General features: G+C 59.2%; 1 protein-coding gene across 1 annotated transcript in view; it reads right to left on the reverse strand.

The window, feature by feature from the left end:
• The window catches only part of SDC3 (syndecan 3), a 36,590-nt gene that overhangs the window by 5,356 nt on the left and 10,694 nt on the right, over nucleotides 1-20,540 (reverse strand). Inside the window, exons 2-3 of the mRNA XM_075995965.1 lie at nucleotides 2,787-2,904; nucleotides 1,530-2,158 (exon numbers count right to left, since the gene is read on the reverse strand). Of these exons, the coding sequence (XP_075852080.1) occupies nucleotides 1,530-2,158; nucleotides 2,787-2,904 (747 nt within the window). The remainder of the gene's footprint in view (nucleotides 1-1,529; nucleotides 2,159-2,786; nucleotides 2,905-20,540) is intronic.

The raw sequence follows: 20,540 nt of genomic DNA on the forward strand, positions 1-20,540 counted from the left end.
CCCTCTAGCTGCCTCAGTGACAATCCTGGGGATCCCTGTCAGAGGGTCGCTGGGTGCAGCTATTACGGACTTGGGGCCGGACCAGCCCTCATGCCTGAGGCAGAGCTGAGTCCTGGAGCCTGGAGGTCCGTCCAAGAGCACAGCTGGCAGTGTGCGCCATGCCCACTCTGCGCCATAGGGGCAGGCATCCCTGGAACCAGCGCAATGACTGCAAATCGAATCCCAACTGCACTAGTGCCACATGGAGGCAGGACCAGAGCTGTGGGAGCCCTCAGGCAGGGGTGTGGCCACTTCACAGGTGGGCGTGGACAGGGTGGGCCTACAGTCCCCGCTGAGAAGAGGCCACACCAGTGACCTGGGCTCCCTGCCCTGTCATTGTTTCTTCTTCCTGCTTGGCCAAGTCTCTGTGACAACACCAGGCTTGCCCCAGCTGCTTGAGGAGCTGAGGGAAGGGCCCGTGTCCTGCCAGAGCTGGCTAGGGAGTCAGAGGGACTGACACCGTGCCACAGGCAGCTCCGCAGGCTGAGGGCCTCCCCAACAGGGCCAGCCGCAAGGGCTCCAGTGCCCCAGTCAACCTCACCACCTCCCCCCCTTGCCTGGCCCGCCCAGCAGGGGCCAGACTGTGGCTCCCGTCACTGGACCCATCGCCCACGATGTCCCAAACACACACGGCCCTACAAGACTGCTCGGCCTCTGGCCCCAGCTGCCCGGTTCAAATCCTGACTGCCATTGCTGCTGTGAAGCCTTGGAAACAGGCTGCCCTTCCCGGCATGCAGGTGCCTCGTCTGGGAGACGAGATGACCACAGTGCCCAGGCTCACGTGAGGGCCGGAGGTGACGCAGGCAAAGCGCTGGCCTGGAGTGGCACCCGGGCCGCACGCCACAGGGGAGCCGTGGTATTCTTCTCACATACCCCACTCTGGACCACCCTCAGGCCAATCATAACGACCACCCTCAGGCCAATCATAACAATAAGAACGATGACAACTGTAACAATGGCTGAGCGTTTGGATTTTCACTGTCACCAGGCACTGTTCTAAGCACTTGGGACACATCAGGAAATGTAGTCCTCACACCCTATTATTTTCGCCTTTTCACGGGTAAGGAAACGGAGGCAGAGAAAGGACCAGGGACCAGCCTGAAGTTGCACGACAGGAAGTGGTGGCAGAAGGACTAGAATCCAGCAGCCAGGGCTCTGATCCACACTCTTAGCAAGAACACGCAGGCCGGGCCCCCATCACCAGCACCCATGGTCACCCAATTCCTTCCCCACAACGCCATGTCCCCACATTAAGATCCAACCACCCCAGCCTTGGCTCTCTGTCCCTCTTCCTTCCCCACCCATCTCCATCTCTGTCCCCATCCTGTGACTCACCCCCAGCCTGGTCCTCTGGCCACATTGCCTCTCACCCCCACCCGGTCCGGCTCATCTCTTGACGCTCCCAGTCCTCACCCCTGCCAAGCTCCAGCCCCCAGCCCCTGACCCTCCCTCTGCTGCCCTCCCTCCCCGCCCCATCTCCACACCCTCACCTGAGCCACCTCAGTGGGTCCGGGCGCAGTGGTCCCCAAGGGCAGGGTGCTCCGCTCAGGGGTGTCAGGCTCCTGGGTCACAGCCGGCCTGGGAATCGCTTTTGGCCGGGAGGTAGCTGTGCTGACCATCCTGGGCGTGGGGGCCTCGGTGTCCAAGACAGCCACCGTGGTGGGAGGGGAGGGCGCCTCGGGGGTGGTGGCCCGGGCGGTGGCTGCTGTGGTCAGCGGAAGAGGCAGCAGCCTCTGTATGCCGGTGGTCCTTACGACGGCAGTGGTGGCCGTGGAAGGGGGTGCCTCGGGAGTGCTGAGGGTGGCAGTGGCCACTGTGGTGGGCGCTGTGGCCACAGTTGGGGCCCCTGTGGTCGTGGCCCCTGTGGTCATGGCAGTAGTGGTGGCCGTGGTGGTGGCGATGGTGGTGGCTCTCTGGCTGGGCTCTTCTGGGAGGTCTGTCACCACCAGGGGGCTGGTGGCTGGCTCCGGGGTGGGGCGCTCGGAGGGGAGCTCTTCAAATGGAGTGCCCACAGGCTGGATGTCCGTGGTGGGCAGCACGGCGGGCGTGGTGGGCACTGCCAGGGCCACGTCTGGGCTGAACCGCATGGCTGTCTCAATGCCCGACTCCTGCTCGAAGTCTGAGGGGTGGGGGAGAGGGAGAGAGCTCGGGAGCTGGGTGGTTGTGAGGGCGGAGGATCCCACGTAAGCATCGGCATCGAGACGGGCTCCCGACCCCCTCTTTGCCCGACCTTCCCAGGAACAGAGCGGCCGCAGCGGGTGGGCGTGCGCTGGCCGGGGGCTGCGCCGCCTGCAGGCGGTCCTGGGACGCAGGTTGCGGGTGGTGGACGGCGCCCCGCCCCTCGCCACAGCTGATTGGACCCGAAGGGACCAGCTGACCCAAGCTGGGCCAATCAAACAGTCTGCTGAGTGCCTTTGCTCGCAGAGGGGGCTGCTAAGGGCCTGGGTCACTGAGGGCGTCTGCCTTTCCCCACAGAGGCCCGAGGGCAGAGTCCCGGGGCTGCAGAGAGCCAAGCGGTGCCCAGAGACGCAGAGACAGGGGACCCCGGAGAGCTGGGGCACCCAGGCTCTGTCCACCCGGGCCTGGTTCCATCCCCGGGAGGATGTCCCGCCCTTCTTGCGCTTGGGGTCCCCGAGATGCCCCTGCCTGAGCGCCACACCACACACCCCTGCCTCGCTGGAGCAAGCCTGGGGATCCTCAGAGTAGGGTCTGCACGCAGACTGGCCGCTGCCGACAGGGGTACTTACAGCCCGAGCCCGACCCCGAGTAGAGGTCGTCCAGCTCGTCATCGGGAAAGGAGTCGTCGTCCCCAGAGCCCTCAAGGTCCACGGGCCTCTCAAAGTTCTCGCTGCGCCAGCGCTGAGCCTGGAAGGTAGAAGCACAGGGTCAGCCGCAGGCCAGCAGCCTGGACCCATCCAGAGGGACAAGAGATGTGCTCAGGGGCCACCAACGGCCAGGTACCAACCAGATGACCACTGCCCACCCCCTCCGGGGCCACCTGACGGCCACCACGGGGACCCCTGGTTGCTCTGCATAGCAGAACCAGGTTTAGAGCTGGCCAGAGTGCTGGATTTGAGTCCTGGCTCTGTCACCTACTAAACATGGGACCCGGGGCAAATTATTTAATCTCTTCATACCTCAGTTTACTCCTTTGTAAAACAAGGGAAGAACACCTGCCTTGTTGGGCTGTGAGTGTGCAGTGTGCAAATTCACATGCAGTACTGACGGCACCCTGGTATGCAGCAGGCGCTCAGGCCTCGCTGTCACTCTCCATGTGGCCAGCGTCATCAACCCCACTCACAAGTGCCTTTCACAGACAAGATCCCACTGAGTCCTCAGAACAGGTGTTGTGGGAGGGGGGATGTGAAGGCCATCAGCCCATTCCACAGATGAGAGAACTGAGCCCCACTTGCCCCAGATCACCAGAGAGCAGGCAATGTGATGAGATCCAACCTCTGCTTGGGACCCGAGTCTCCCACTCTAAATTCCCAAAGCAAGGCAATTATCAATAGTACTATCAGATAGACATGGTGTTGGGGGATTGGCAGTGGGAGGTGGGGGGAAGTGCCGTGCATGGGGAGGGAGAAGGGACTGCAGGCTCCAGCAAAACAAGTCAGTCTCTTCCCCTACTTACCCCAAAGTATCTCAAAGCCCAGAGGCAGCTCAGAGCCTGTATGCTACTTCCACTGCTGTTGAGAGGGTCTCTGGTGGGGGGGAGTTAGGAAGGGTGAGAAGGGCTTTTCCAAGGGTCTAGCTCACTAGGCCCAAGACACTTCTCAGAGCCAAAACCTGGGAAGGCTGGGAGTTGGGCCCCTGGGTCTGATTGTCGCCCCACTCCTGCAACCCTGGGGCTGGGGCCATTGCTAACGACCTCAAAGGCAGGAGCACACAACCCCAAAGAGGGTGTGCTCCTCGGCCCTCCACCAGCCACACCTTCAACCCTGGCTCCAGACTGAGCCTAGCCACAGTCCCTGTCCCCTGAGAGCTTTCAGGAGGAAGGTGAGATTCTTGGCACTAAGATATGAAGGACATGGCTTTGGGTTTAAACAATTGAAATCAAAAGAGAAATGTATCTCAGGCAGAGGGAATAGAATAAGCAAAGTCTCCATGGTGGGAAAGTTCAGCCTGTACCCTTGGAGCTGACCCTGCCTGACCCCCAGGCTCACCCAGCCTCCCTCTACTCCCCCAGACAGTGGACCCAGCACCCCGGCCCCTTTCTGTTCCTGGAGCATGCCTCTTTCACTCATGCTGTCCCCTCTGCCTAGAACACTTTTCCTTCCATCCTCTCATCTTCCGACTTGCTGGCTGACTCCCATTCTCATGTCACTTCTTTTGAGAAGCCTTCTCGCTTTGAACTTTAAGAGTGTCCCATGCTCCTAATTCACAACATCCAACACTACTCGTGGGCTGGGTTTGCCTGGGTGTGTGTTTGTTCAATGGCTGTGACCCACCCCAGTGAAGGCAGGACAGTGTCTGGCACCTAGCAAGGTGCCTGGCACCTAGTAGGTATTCAGGAAATATCTGTTAGGGATGGGGCTGGAGATGGAAGAGATGAATAGTTGCAGGGCAGGGGTGGGGTGGGGGCAGGCTGGAGTTGAGGGTGGGGAGGTCGGCTGGGGCCCCATCACAGAAGAATTTCAGTGTCTGGGGATGACTTCCTCTTGGAAATTGGTCATTTTTCATCCTGTCTGCACATGAGAATGTCACAAAAGCTGAACTCAGTGGTTCAGCAGGTCTCAGCATCTGCCATGTCTGAGTGGCAGTAGGAGCCCTGGGGGGAGTGTGAGCACGAGAGGGGCTGGATCGGCACTGCACATGACGGGCCCCCCTCTGGAGGTCACACGGAGCCAGAGAGAGGATCTCAATCCTGGCTTCCCACCACCAGCCTCAGCCACCTGCTCCAAAGCCCTACCCAGCCCAGCCAGGGCAGGGAGCCAGGAGATGCCCCCCTCGCCGAACACACACACAGTCTCAAAGTAATGAATTAATCAGTATTTACTTTCTACCAGTGAGTCATGGAGTGGAACAATTAGTGTAATTGCCCCCGTGATGAATCGCTGGGGCTTCCTCCTTTTTAGACATTCCAGGAGCACAGAGCAGCTACGGTCCAGCTTTCCGCAGCTCCCGTCTCTGCCCCGAGGGACAAATCCCCAGGACACAGGTTGGGGAGGCTAGCGGTGTAGGAAGCTTTCTAACCTCCACACCCTCAGCCAGCCACGCTGGAATCCCTTAGGGACTTTCTGCTTCTGTCCCCTCCAGTTTCTTGGCAAGCAGCCTGAAGTCCCAGCAGAATGGGGACTGAGCAGGGAGGGACCAGGGCTCAGGCTCCTGCTTCCAGGCAGGCCTTCAGTTGGGACGAGGGATTCTAAGAGGTCTCTAGACCCTGGGCCCCCCAAACTGGGGTAAACGCAGGTGCCAAAACAGGGAGTCCTCAAGATCCTTCAGTGACCAATGCCACGCACCAGCCCCTGACTCCCTGCTCCCAGAAAGGCCTGCACACATCCAAAGACCTTTCCCAAAGCCAGACAGACCTTTGAAAGACACACCCAGAGACACAGAGAGAACGTGCACAGCCACACCCTGACACACACTCACCTAAAGGCAGCCATAGAGAGGCATGGGGTGGTGGCATGCCTTTGGGTACAAACAGGCTTGTGCATGGGAGGGAAGGGGCTGCTGTGCAGCTCGGAGGCTCAGAGACAAGCACCGAGCCTCCTGTGAATCCACCAGCCTCCACTCAGGTAGCTCTCACCTAGATACTATTCATCCCTAGCTCAGCAGCCATCGACATGACAACCGTTACCATGGCAACCATCTTCTCCATGCTAAGGCCCAGGAACTGCAGCTCCCCACAGAGATGGGGGTGCAGGAGAGGAGGAGATCACAGAGGGACAGAGAGGATGACAGGGAGGGGAAGGCGGAGCCAGGGACAGAAAGGCAGAGGACAGAGGGAGGCTAAGGGCAGCGGCCAGGGTGGGGCGGGTGGGCTGGGGGTGTGAGAGGGAGAGAGGCCAGAGTGGGAGGCGGAGGGAGAGATTCTCCCACATCTTAATTTAGCCTCATGCTGATCAGACAAAGCTGGGGAAGGGGCCACCTCAGTGATTTTCCAAACCTGCATTGGAAAGAACAATCTTTCTGAGCCATATGCAGTCCCCAGATCTGGCCTGGCGGGGAAGGGGGCCAATAACCCAGCCACCCCTGAGCTCACCCAGGGAAGCTCAGCAGAAACGTAGTGTGGGGACACCTGGGACCTGCTGGGGTGGGGACAGGGGCTCAGCAGGGCCCTCCCAGGAATGCTATCCGGGTGCGGACAGCTGCAGCTCCCAAAGGGACAGAGAGGAGAGAGGAGGAGGTGGGGCACAAAATGCCTAAAGAGGGGGTAACAAACAGCCTCTGACCCCCAAATGACCCCTGCATTTGCATAATCCGTGCATAATGAGCATAATTACCCATGCCATTCCCTTAAAAGAGAACTGAATCCAAAGGCCCCAGGACCCACTGGCCTCTCCCTGACCCACATAGCGCCCCTCCAGGTAGATGCACACCCTCCAGTGCCGGCCATCCACACCCCAACACACACACACACACACACACACACGGGACAATGGACAGACGGCACAGCCCAACACCCTCATGCACACACTACACACACACACCCTGCACACACCAGCACACGCACCCCTCTCCTCACCGCACACCCCGGGATGCCCCACACAGACTCAGCAAAGTCTCATGACCGCATCCTTCACACACTCACCTCACCCGAGGCCCACACCTCCCACCCCACGTACACGTATGTTCCTCCAAACCACACCTTGCTCATACACGTAGCCCCCAGCGGGTGCACCCGACTCCACCACAAACCTTGCAACTCAGACAGCCTTTCCTCAGGCTCACACCCGCACAGCCCGCACACCATGAGCACCCCACTGCAGAAGCACCCAACCTGCCACTGCCGACCTGGGAGCAGGCACCTGGCAGAGACCCCCACACACAAGCAACTGGTGAAGGTCTGAGCTTGGGACCCCAGGGGAGTTGCTGAGGGTTCCCAGGGGCTCCAGAGCCCCCTGCCCCCCCACCCCCCCGAGGAGGGCCTGCCCCAGGCCAGGCGCTGGGAGCGCAGTACCTGCACTGCCTCCTTCAACCGTCACAACCCCCAGGGCTTTGTCGTCCCCATTCCACGGACTCAGACACAGAGGCTGCGGTTTAGAACTGAAACTTGAGCTGGGTCCTCAGTCTCTGACACTCCGAGCTGCCCCCAGACCCACCAGATTTGCACACCTGTGAGCCACGGCCTCCATGGCACCCACACCCACCCAGGGTCTGCACACGCCCCTGTGCACACACCCCAGTGCACACGCGCACACACTGCAGCATGCACGCCCGGCACACATGCCCCGGCACACATGCCCCGGCACCAGCACACACACATGTGCTCCCGAACACCCACTCCGCTCCCCACGTGTGCGGCTGCATGTCTCTCCCTGAATAGGCAGCCACCTGGCAGCCGTACCTGCCTGTCACACGCACGCCCACCACCAGGCTCCACACACACACACACACACACACACTCACACACACACACACATGCAAGCACGCTTTTCTTCCCAGGCACACACGAGTGCACACACAGCACTTGAGTGAGACGCAGCATGCTTCCCAATGACCGACACTCCCTGCCATTTTTCCTCGAACCCCCCTTGTCACCACCCTGCCTTGAGCTGACCCACAGCCCGGTCCTGCAGAGGCACCTCAGGCTCCCAGCCCAGAAGGGACCAGGCCCGGCAGCCAGCAGAGCCCCCTCACTTGCCAGTGCCCCCAACAGACCCTCCCCAGAGGGCTTCAGAGCAGCTGGGGGGCTGCCTGGCTCCCGCCAGAGCACCCTGCCAGGGCTGGGGGTGGCGAGGGACCCAAAGGGATGTCAGGTAAGTCTCCTCACGCCTGTCCCACCCTCTCGTCACTCCCTTGGAGTGCAGGGACGTGCTCGGGAAAGCCAGCTCAACCCTGCCGTCCCCTCCCCCTGCCCACCCCACTCACCACTCAAGGCCAGGTCTCTCCTGCCCAGCCCCCATGGCGGCCCCACCCCTCACGAGCCTTCCCAGAAAACCAGATAGCACCAAGATGGAGCCAGAACGAACCAGCATCTCCCTTCTCTGCCCACAGGCTGTCAGGCAAGCCACTCAATCTCTCAGCTCCTCAGTTTTCTCATCTGCAAAATGGGGATGGTGACAAGACTGTGTGGCTGGTGCAAGCAGCAGACGGAGCGCAGAACCCTGCACCAAGCAAGGGCTGAAGAACTAAATGTGGCCGTGATCACTGTTGCCTTTGTTAATATTTCTGTCATTATTTCAAAGACTCCATCTCCTTTAGGCCTCAACCTTCTCCAGAGGGGAGCAGCGCTGGGATGACTACACCCGGGCTGTAGATGAGACTACTAATGCCCAGAGAGGTTAAGTGGCATTGCCAAGGCCACACAGCAGGGGAGGGTGCAGAGAGAGGAAAAAAGAGAGAGGGCGAGTTACAGAAACAGACAGACACACAAATTAGGTCAGCTGGCTGGGGGCCAGCAGCCCGCAGCCCTGCACCCCTGCGCAGCGCTAATCATGTTGCAAAAGCTAAGAATAAAATCAAGTGTAATTAGTTCTGCCCGAGCTCGCTTCCCCTAATTAGCCAGGCTCTGGCTCTGCTCTCCTGGTGACTAGAGGCAATGTGAGCAAGGGCTGGGAGCCCAGCCCTAGGTTCAGTCTTGGGTTCAAATCCAGCTCTGCTTACTTGCTGGGTGGCTTTGGGCAAGTTACTTACCCCGGTTTGGTTAAATGAGGACGATAATAACGCTCGCTTCACAGAGCAGCTGTGGCGTCAAGCTCAATGATGCACAAAGTGCTCGTGCTGCCCGCACACAGTTGGTGCTCAATAATCATTTGTTGGTGTCCCCATGGCATGTGCTTCCCACCTCAGGCCTCAACTCTAAGGGTAAACTAGGCCTGAGAGATCACTGGGCTCAACTCCCCCTCCTACAGATGTGGACACTGAGGCGCAGAGAGGGGAAACCTTGCTTTATCCCGGCCCTGGGGAGAGGGGTAAGGGGTGATTACCCTGCCAAGCAGCACTCAGAGAGGTCAAGTGATTTGCTCAAAGACACACAGCAACCTAACGATGGGCCCCTGGAAGCAGGGTTAGTAAAGGAGGGGGGTCTCAGCAGAGCCCTCTGGATCCCTGCAGGCTCTGTCCCCAAAAGGCCCCCAGTCCTGTGAGAACGCAGTGCCCCTCACGCTCACCAGCTCCACCCCGGAGACCCGGAGCGTCACCGCAGGAATGTGGGCTGGGGCCAGGCTCTGGGCAGCAGGACAGCCAGGGGGCTACACAATGCAGAGCCTGGACCGGGAGGGGGATGCCGCGGTGCCCACCCCCACCGTCCACAGCTGCCCTGGCTAGGGCCCAGCACCCCCACCTCACCTGCTGCTGGAGATGACGGGCGTGAGGACTGCACCTGCTGGGGAAGGGGCTACAGAGCCCAGTCCCCAGGAGCAGAGGGCCTGGGGGAGGAGCAGGGCGAGGACGGGCAGAGAAGGCCCGAGCTGACCTCAACAGGCCCCCCCTGAAAAATCAGCCGAGCGCAGGCAGACACTCACCCTCCCACTTGCCCACACTCCTACGCTCACACTCATGCCCTCTCGCCGCCCCGTCCCTACCCCCTCTTCCTCCACAAGGGCAGCTCAGAGGGCAGCAGACACCCCTTGGGGTACATCGCACCCCAGCAACCTTCTCTGCAGTGGGAACCCTGGCAGCAGGGGCCTCCCCAGCCCAGGCCTGCGTCTCCTGCCACCTCCAGCCCTGTGCTCCCGTCTTCCTCCCAGACCATCCCCAACCCCATCCATGCCCCCACCCAGCCGATAGGAGAGCAGGAAGCATCCCGGGCTCAGGAGGCCATAGCTCCAAGACCAAAGGCAAGCCCTCTTCCCCCTCTTGTGCATTTCCATGACCATAAGTGCACGACCCCCACTTATGAAATGAAGTCAGGCTTGGTGATCCAAGGCCCTTTCAGATTCTCACACTCTGGGCTTCCAAGAATTCAGCCCTCATGTCAAGGAGAGCCAAGGCAGTGTCATTCATCAGAACGAAAAAGTGGAAATAACCTAGGTGCCCAACAGCGGGGGACTAGTTAAATAAGTTAGTGCACAACCGTCACATGGAACATCACGCAGCAAACAGCAACTGAGTTTTCAAAAATCCACACTGTCTAATTAGGTTATTAAAAGAAGTAAATGCATTATAGAAGGCTTTTTACTGGTTTCAAATAATATTTAAGGATATGGGAAAATAAATGCACCAGGAGGCAATGCCGTGTGGGCTGTCAGCAGGAACGCGTGGACAGTTCTGTCCCAATACCTACGTGGCACTGGGCAGACTTGCCCTCCCCGCCTGCGCTTTAACTGGCAAGAACCCCCCCTTCCGGGGCTCGCTGGAGGAGGCGGGGCGTGCCTGCCCCTCAACGGACTGCTCAGTAAATGCTGGCTATTAATTCTAGTATCATCATTAAGTTTAAAAAATAGGTTACAAAAAGTATGTAGAACTTGATCCTGTTTTAATGAACTCACCACCAAAGTGCATTTCTAAACACTGGATTATACTAAAGGTTCCCAGAGGCTCTCTCTGGGTGGTGGGACCACAGACAGCCTTAATTTCTGCTCAGGACATTTCTGTTATTTTCCAAATTTTCTACAATAAACTTATGGCACTTTTATTATTAAAAAGGGCACATTCTTCCTGAGGCCCCATCGGTGGCATTCTCTAGTCTGTGAAACGCCTCGGCCAGGGCCCCTTCGTTCTGGAGAGAATGTTCGTGAGGAACCTTCCAAAGAAGGGGGGCGGGGTGCTGGGGGGCAGAGAGGAAATGAACACAAATGCCTCTGAGGGAGCCACGAGCCTCCCTGCAGACGGGCTGGCGGGGCGGCCCTCCCTCCCCTGGCATCAGCCCACTGGGCAGCCACCAGCCACGCGGACCCACGACACCCAGACGCCCATCCGCCAGCCTTCACCCACCAGCCTCTCCCCTCGCCTGGATGGGGCAGAAGGCCCAACCCTGGGAAAGCCAGGCCCCCTCCTCCACTCGGGGCTGGCACGCCTCCGTCACCACCCCGTCAGCCCCAGCCACCTGCCCTGTCGTGTCACTCTCTCAGTCACCCCGACTCACACTGCTCATTGATTCCTGTCCCCAGGCTGAGAGTAGGACCACCCACCGAGGTTCCAGACCCAGCAGCCCCCCACCCCGCCCCCCCAGCTGCCCACCCCCTCCCACACATACCCATTTCTGGCTCTGGGAACACGGGCTCTCGGGCCCACTCCTGTCGCTGGAAAACCCTTCCCCACCCTCTCCGCCTGGCCAGCTCCCACTCGTTAAGCACCTACTGTGTGCCAGGCTCTATTCTACGCATGAGCTGCGTCCTCACGAAGCTCCTCGGGCTCACACAATGCCTCCCTTGTGAGCCTGCGTGAATGTCACACTCACGCCAACCGCTTCCCTGGTCCAAATTAGGAAGTCCTTTCTTGGGGACTCTGTACCTCCACTGTGCTGCCATTTACCGAGGGGGTGCCCCACCAACCTAGCTCCCATCACCCCAGTCGGCCCCTTCCACCAGATGTCACTGAGCCCACTTGGCCCCCTGGGAAGCAGATATCACTGTCCCCATTTACAGATGAGACTGAGGCTGTTAGGCCACCAGCGGGAGCCCAGCAGGATTTTAACTCTGGCCTCGCTGACTCTGAATCCTGTGCTCAGTGAACTCCCAAACCCTGAGGATGCACGCAGGAGTCCCAGTTTGAGATATGACTCTCGTTCCAAGGGGGTGTTTCTGGAGGAGGCCGGGGCCATTCTGCCCCGTAGCATGAACGGCAGGTACGACCCCCACAGAGGGAGCCCCTGCTATGTGCAAGGCTCTTTCTGTGCACACTGCCTCACTTCCCTTCACAAATATCTTACCGCAAGGGATTATCATGGGCAAACCAAAGTTCAGAGAGCCGAAGCAATTGGCCCAAAGTCACACAGCAACATGGTCAGGATTTGAACCCAGGATTAGCTGAATGCCAAGGACTATGCTCTTTGTACCATAGCGTACGCCTACTGCCAGCCCCTATCGGTCTCCCCAAAGAAAAGGCTCCTCCTCAAGGGCAGAGCAGGGGTCAGAGCCCACCCCCACCCCACCCCGATGCAGTGGCCAGCACAGAGACAGACAGATTGACTGAATGAATGGGAATGGTAGAAATGGAGGACAAGGCACACTCGCATGACAGGTGGCCCAGCTCAGGTGAGCTGCCCCACTCACCACCCCAGTGGCTCCCAGCAGGTGCTTGTGGGATCCAGGCTCCACGACTATCTTTGCCAACAGATGCAACAAAAACCACCCACCCCTGGGGCCCAAATGCCTCCAAGGAACAGCCCAGTGTGGAGTTAAGTGTTCCGGCCCTTGCTCCCCACTTCTAAACTGGGCACCTGGTCAAGTCCCTTCACCTCACTGGGCCTCACTTTGCCCTCCTGAGAAATCGGAGCAACGATCCCCACCCAACACATGAGACACCAGCTGCCACGTGCCTAGCAGCGGACAGGTAGGTGGTCAGTAGGTGCTGGGATGTGACACTGTGTCCCTACGCAAAGCTCACCTCCCTGACCACCTAATCCACCCAGTGACCTCTCCACCTACCCTGCTAGTCTGTCCACACCGGGCTGGTCCTCATAGCTCACCACTGCCTGAAATTGGCTTGTTTATTTCCTGGTTGAACAGGGATATCTGTGTTCCCCTCCAGCCACTCCTGGGGTCAGTGACTGTGTCTGTATGGTCACTTCTCCATCTCCAGGGCCTGGAATATTTCTGCGCACAGTCAGCCTCCATCAATATTTGTTCAGGGAATACTGTGGGTTGGGTCACCCCTGCAGACCCACACCGCCTACCTCTTGCCCCAATCACTATGGGATCCTGGGCCAGGCCCTGCTCTTCTCCGGGCCTCAGTTTCCCTGTGTGTAAAACCAAGGGGATAGATAAGTGTTCTCTCTGGCCCTTCCAAACTCCAGCCAGGAGGATTCCAAGTGAGCTGGGAGGAGGGAAGAGAAACTGAGACTGATCCTAGCATATTTTGTCATAAAATGTTTATGCAAATTATATGCAAAACCATGCAGAGCAGCAGGCTCCCAGTGCAGCCTGCGATTCCGCCGTTTCTCCACCAGACAGACCTGGGCTGGGAGATAGGCAGCACTCGCTGAGCACCCACTAAGCGCCAGGCCCCCACTGACATCATTTCATCTCAGGAGCCAGGTGAAATGGGCCTCCTGACTACACAGACTCAGAAAGGCCAGGCGACTTGCTAGAGGTCAGTGCGCTCAGCTAGAGTCAGGCCGGAGCTCAGGACTGGGCCAGGGAGGGGAGCCTGGTGGTGGGAAGGGGCTGGGGGAGCAGAGAGGGGCCCCCAGGACAGAGGGATCCTCAGCCCAATCTTGGGGCCACCTGGAGCCAGGTGAGGGGCTCCAGGGACCTCGCCAGCCCTCAGGCTCTGCTGGGCTGACCCGGCCTCTCCCAGGAAACTGAACAGACGCTGCTAGAGGCAGGCCCCACCCTTCCAGCTGCCGGGGAAGACTGCAAGTCTCTGACACCCGCCCCAAAGCCCACCCGGCATACACCCTGCGGACACACAGCACACACGCACATAACTGAAATGTCCCTGTCTGTACGTGCACGTGTGTGTCCAGGCCCAGCCTCCCAAGACTTGGGGCTGTGGTTTCCCGCACCCTCCTGTGTGCTGGGTTATTTATAACCAGCACAAACTCACACCCACTGGAGATGCGACTCCCCACCCCCAGCCTGGAGCTGTCCCACGGGCTCCTGGGCTGCTCCACTTCAAGGGGCAGAACAAGCCAGACTCAGAAGGTCTGAGCCACGGTGGCCTTAGAAGTCACCACCATCGCCCAGATGGAAACTGAGGCATGGAGCAAGAAGCCAGACAAAAAGACCAGAGAAAGGGCTGGCAGAGCCCCCAGAGTCCTGCCCAGGGCATACGTGCCCTAGGATCTGCGTGGGACGCGGGTGGGGCTGGAAAAGGGAGGGGCAGATGGACGCCCAAGACCCCACCCTCATCTCCCGAGTCCTGGGAGACAGGCAGGGCCTTGCAAACAGCAGGAACTCTGAATCTAGACTACTTGGTTCCAAATCCCAGCACTGGCCTGCAGCAGCTGTGCAACTCGGGGCAGGTCAGTCTACCTCTCTGAGCCTCAGTTTCTTCACCTACTAAGTGGGCATAATAACAGCACTGACCAAAAAGTGTTGGGAGGATTAAATGAGATGATCCAAACAAGGCTCTCGGCCCAGAGCCTGACTACTTCTCAGCCCGGTGACCCAGGGCAAGCTGCCTGGCCTGGGCTTCCGTCCCCCCGCCTGCAAGTGGGACAATGATACAGCCCAGAGGGTCATGGGGACGGGAGCACCAGCTCTCACACACAGTAGGCGCTCAGCGGGCACAGACTCTGTCCTCCCTTCCTCCACTCCCGGCCCCCGTGGCTCCGGACCACCCAGCTCCCCTCATTGGTAACCAAACCTCCCACCACGGAGCACCTCCTCTGTGCCAGGCCCGGCGGGGACCCCTCCAGACACGGTGCCACTGAATCCCCTAGAGCCCCTCTTCAAGGCGCAGACGCTCCTCCCAGTTTTGCAGCGAGCACCCTGCCCTGTTGAGTGCGGATGCTCTATAGGTACCTGGGAGCGGGATGGATGCAAGAACGGATGTGATCGAGACTGCAGATTCGGTGGCACGAGGGGACCCCGAGCCCGCACACACCGGCGGGAACGCGGAACAGCCCAGCCGCTTCAGAAAACAGGCTGGCGGCTCCTGGAAATGTTAGAGTCACCGTGTGACTCAGTGATTCTACTCCTGGGGTATACATTCAAGAAAACATACGTCCACATACAAAAAATATATATAGCAGCATTATTCATAATAGCCAAAAGGTTAAAACCACTCCAATGCCCATTAACCGATGAGTGGATACGTAAAATGCGGTATGTCCATACAATGGAAAATTACTCAGCAAAAAAAGTAATGAAGTCCCGATGAACACTACAGTGTGGACGGACCTTGCAAATATGTTAAGTGGAAGAAACTGGTCACAGAGGACCACATATGGTGTGATCACATTTATATAAAATGTCCAGCATGGGCAAAGCCATAAAGACAGAGAATAGATGAATGATGGCCTAGGATGAGTTAAGGAGAAACAGGGAGTGACTGCTAATGAGTGCAGGGTTTCTTTTGGGGATGATAAAAATGTTCTGAAATTGGTGGTGGCTGCACAACTATGTAAAGATACTAAAAACCACTGAATTAAACACTTTTGATTGGTGAATTGTATCATATGTGAGCTATATGTCAATGAAGGTGTTGTTTTAAAAAAAAATGAATGTGAGACTGAGGCTCAGAGAGGGTGAGATACTTGCCCAGGGTCACACAGAAGAGCTCAAACTCAAATTCAGGTCCTCCTGAGAAGCCCAGTGTTCCTTATCCTGACAACACTCTCACCTTGTCCCTGCTCACCTCCTCTCGAATTTGAGCATCGTCCAACCAAGCCCCAGGTGAAGCCACCGCAGCCCCCACCTCTGGACAGCAAACATTTACTCTGCAGACCACAAGCGGGAGGGGCCAGCTCGGCAACGGCCTCTTTTGGGCTTGTCAAAGGCCACTCTGTCAGGTGGGCCGTTGGAAGGGGGCAGGCTCAGTGCAGAGTCTTGAGAGGGACCCGAGGGAAGGGAGGTGACTCCAGACCGAGGCTGGCTGCCACCTCCACCCCCACACCTCAGGTTTCCAGCTGCTGCCCTCAGCGGTTCTGGGACGCCCCACCCAGCCCTCTGTCCCTGCGGCTGGCCCCAGCTGCCCTCAGGAAGAGGCATGGGGATATGGCCCTGCCAGCGGAGGGGGCAGAAGTGTGTCCCGGCCCCAGTGGTGAGGCGTCCTCTGCTCCCCGTGGCTGACTGGGGCGGGCTTGAGGAGAGACACCCCTGCACCACCTCCGGGGCCACCCCTCCACCCGCCCACCTCCACCTGGCTCCCAGGCACCAACCTCTGCCCAGGACAGCTGGCAGCCGCCAAGGCCCTGGCAGTGCTCACAGAGCAGAGGCGGAGGCCCTCTGTCCTGAGGGCTGGGGCTGGGCTCGGGCTGTCAGGCCTTTGTCTGGCAGTTCAGCAGCCCCTGCCCCTGACCCCTACCTGGCTGGACTCAGGTATGAAGCCTGAAGCCCCTTACCCTGCCTCCAGTCCCACCCCTTGGCTTCCCCCTCCCTGGCCCCCGGCCCCCATGTGGCCACGAGGAAGGGAAGAGGCGACCTGGCAGAACCTGACAGTGCACCCTGCCAGGCAGGGGCCACAAAGAACTCCACAAGGACCCCTGCCCGGCAGGGCAGTCCCAGTGACGGGGTGGAGGGAGCCAGAGAAAGGCCCAGTGCTCCAGTCCCCCTCCCCGGCCTCTCCCCCAGCCTCCTGCGGGTCCAGCGGGTGCCATGAGTCCCGGCAGCCCCTCCTCGGCCCGAAGGCAGAGCTCTCACTCCAAGCTCAGATGGAGCCCAAACACCCGCCAGGGCAGGAGGCCTCCGTGTGCCATCCCCACCCGCCCTGCAGCCCAGCGACCAGCCTCCCAGGGACCAGCCTCACGTGACACTTGAACGTGGCTTCCCTCACCCAAGCTCCCTCAGGTCTCGGCAGACCCAGGCTGCCCACCAGAATCCCTCCCCGAGCCTCCCGGGCAGCTTCTGCCCCTGGGGCCCCAACCACACCCGCTCGGTACCCTCCCCAAGAACCCCTCCCCTGCAGCTCACCAGGGCACGGCCGGCCCAGGGGGCCTGGTGGCCCACCAGCCCCAGCCCCCTAGGGAATGAATGAATGAGTGAGTGAGTGAGTGAGTGAGTCCCAAATGGTGTAGCCACCAAAGCTCTGTAGTGGACAGTGCTTGTGGGAGAAGGGCCTGAGCTGGAAAGATGGGCTCAAACGTGGACATGAGGCAAGGAAGGGGCCGTGGCCAGAACACAGTCCTGTCCCCAAACCCCAGGACAAGGACATGGGCGGTGACTGCCACCTCTGTGGCCACAGAGAGCTCTCATCACCCCTCCTCCCCCCGCCGCTGACCACAGCTAGTCAGCAGCCTGTGGGCACCGCAGGGTGCGGCCTGCAGAAGCCCGCCGCACGGGCTTACGGCCACCCTGTATGGCGGCCATCCCCTTGGAGACACAGCCATCTGACCGTGGAAGTGAGGGAGGCAGGGGCTGGGGAAGGGGCGCACAATCTCAGTGCACCCCCACCGCGCCCAGCAGTGCAGGATGCCACCCCCTCCCACAGCTGCCAGGGACGTCTCGCCTCTGAGCCCTGGTCACACCGACCCCTCCCACCAGGAGCGTCCTCCACGACACCTCACGACGGAACAGCCATTGTCAACAGCAGCACCGCTCGCATCTGGGCTCCCCCAGTGGGGCCGTCTGGACCCGCGACCATCCGGCAGCCCCGACGCCTGCCCGGTAGGCGCCAGCTGCTCCCCACAGCTGCGACAACCCAAAGTGCCCCGTGCGTTTCCCCAGCAGCTAGCACCTTCGCTGCCAGCCCAGGCCAGCCTCCTCGCGGACGCTCCCCCACCCGGCATGCGTCCCTGGCCACCACCCCCTCCCTGCTCAGGGCCCCACCCAGCATCTCCTGGCTGGGCATGGTTTCCCCATTCCGTCAGAAATGCTCTGTCCAGAAGCAGGGCTCCCCGGGAAGCAGAGTCCCCAGATGCTCCGGTGCTGAAGACCCTGACCCAGGGAGGAGGAGGGCCTGCCTCTCTGGCCCAGCTGTCACTTTCCTCAGGGACGCACAGCCTCACCCTCTCCCCTCCCCCCTCGCCAGCTTGTCTGCACCCAGGACTTGGTAAATTACATATAACTGAATCTCTGGAGGGACCCAAGGTTGGTCTTTTTGTTTGTTTTTGGTGGAGAAGTGTCCCTGGAGGTCAGGCAAAGACAAAGCTCTGAGGCCCTGTGCCCCCCACCCCGCCTTAATCACTCGAGCGAGGCCAGATGACCAGCTGCCCTTCTGGCCTGGGCTCCTAGACCCTGGGATTAAGAGCTGGGATTAAGGACAGACACATTCCTGGTAGCTCAGAGCCCCAGCAGCGTGTGTGTGCATGTGCATGTGCGTGTGTACACAGGCATGTAAACGCACACATCCAAGCACATTCATGGGGTTCTGGGCATGTATCTAGGTACATCCCGGTGTGCAGGGGTTGTGCAGGGTGGGCTCGTATGCCTGTGTGGGTCTTGGCGTGTTCGTGTGAGCATGTGTATAAGTGGTGGAACACGCGCACATGGGGGACTGTGTGTGTCTGTGTCTCTGAGTTGTATGCATAGAACAAGGGCACGTGTGCGCCTTCATGTACACAAATGAGTCTGTATGTGGGCACATTTCCAGGTGTGCATCTGACCCTCCCCAGGTAGGCACAGTGTCTCCCAACTTCCTCTCCCATCTCTCAGGAGCTGCCAATACCCACAGTCTCCCACCACGTCGTAGCTGAGAAAGGGAGAGGGACAGCAGTTGAGGGACTCCTGATTCCCCCACATAGGCCACAAACACTCCTTCCTACACGGACACCAGGGCCCCATGCATCAGATGCACACATGTACAGACACGCAGCAACACACCGGCACACATGTGCATGCACACACAAGCCCAGCTGCTCACCTGCACAGATGTACAGATATGCAACACACCAGCACACATGTGCATGCACACACAAACCCAGCCGCTCACCTGCACAGATGTACAGATATGCAACACACCATCACACATGTGCATGCACACACAAACCCAGCCGCTCATCTGCACAGATGTACAGATATGCAACACGCCATCACACATGTGCATGCACACACAAACCCAGCCGCTCATCTGCACAGATGTACAGATATGCAACACGCCATCACACATGTGCACGCACACACAAACCCAGCCCTTTGCCCACAGCCTTGCAGACCATGCCTCCAACACAGCTGGAACCCCTTCTGGATCTGAGATTGTCCCTGCAAGCCCCCAGCTCCCCACCTAAGAACAGGATTCAGCCAAGCCAGGGCTCAGCTCCCAGAAACCACATAAGGGCCACCGTCCTGGGGGAGCTGTTCTGCTCCTCACCATTGAGTGACCCTGAAGAGCTACGAGGGGCTGATTCCTGTGACTCTTTGCCCTCCAAACGCCACTTCTGGAGGGACAGACAAAGGAAACTGTGAGTTCTGGGCCCAGGAGGGTGAGGATCTAAAGAAGAATCCCTCTAGCCCCAGCCCTAACTACTCCCTCACCCCTTGAGACCCTTGTCCCCCAGGGATGTCCTCAGGTCCTGGCCCCTGAGTCACAGTCAGGGAGATGAGAGGTTCCAATCAGCCAGGGAGCCAGTGAGACAGGGGCCTCCTGGGAAGCAGGGCAGGGGAGGGAGAGAGGAGGGGGAGGGTGGGGGCAGGGAGGGAGGGAGAGGGCTGTGAGCAAAGACAGCTGAGGAAGAGGCGGGCAGGAGGGCAGATGGAGGAAGGAGGAGGAGGGCGGGCAGGGGGCGATCGCTCCATAACCAATCCTGAGCCTCCAGAAGCCCACAGCAGGTCCACTCGCCAGAAAGGTGGAGTCCAAAAGGACGCGGTACACCCTTCCCCGCCCCGCACCTCCTCCCTAACTGAGGCTGGAAACTCCGTCCCCTCACCCACTGCTCCCTACTGCCACACTCACTCCCTTCTCCCAAGCTTGGGGGGCACATGAGCAGGAGACTAGGGAGAAAGGACAAGGTGTGACAACAAGGGAGAACTAGAAGTGAAACAGACTGAGGATGTGTGACAGCAGGGAAAAGAAACAATGTAGCGATGTCAGGATTTGTGCAAAGAAACAAAGTATCGTGTGCACGGGTTGAGCAGGGAGATGATGTAATGGGGGATTAGCAGCTGCGACAATGTATCCAAGGGAGGGCTCCAAGGTAGTAACAATGTAACCCTGCAGGGACCCAGATACTATGAAGCAATGTAACAAAGTTGGGCCTGGCAAAGCATCATAACATGTAGCAGAGGAGCAGTGCCTGAGAATCTAGAAGACGCAGGCAGGGGCTGACGAGGGGCTCACCTATGCTTGGGAGCTGGGAGGAGGAGTCAGTGAAGGATTCCCAGAGGAGGGAACATCTGTGTGGGTTTTGGAGGATGCATAAGAGTTCACTGAAGAAGAGAAATAGTCCATGAAGAGGAACAACACATGGGTAGACGTGAAGAAAAGAGACAATGGTATGTTCTCTGCTCAAGGAGCAGCCAAGGGTCTTGGCTAGAGGCAGTGTGGAGCGTACGAGGCAAAGGGATGACGCTAGAGAAGTGTGTAAACTGCATTGACAGGAAATGATTTGGCATAGAGAGTACTGGGCATAGGACAGCTGGGGTGGTCAGGGAAGGCTTCCTGGAAGTGGGGCCTGCATCTGGGCAGAACAG

Source organism: Microcebus murinus, chromosome 2 (genome assembly GCF_040939455.1).
Source record: "Microcebus murinus isolate Inina chromosome 2, M.murinus_Inina_mat1.0, whole genome shotgun sequence".
Classification (NCBI taxonomy): Eukaryota; Metazoa; Chordata; class Mammalia; order Primates; family Cheirogaleidae; genus Microcebus; species Microcebus murinus.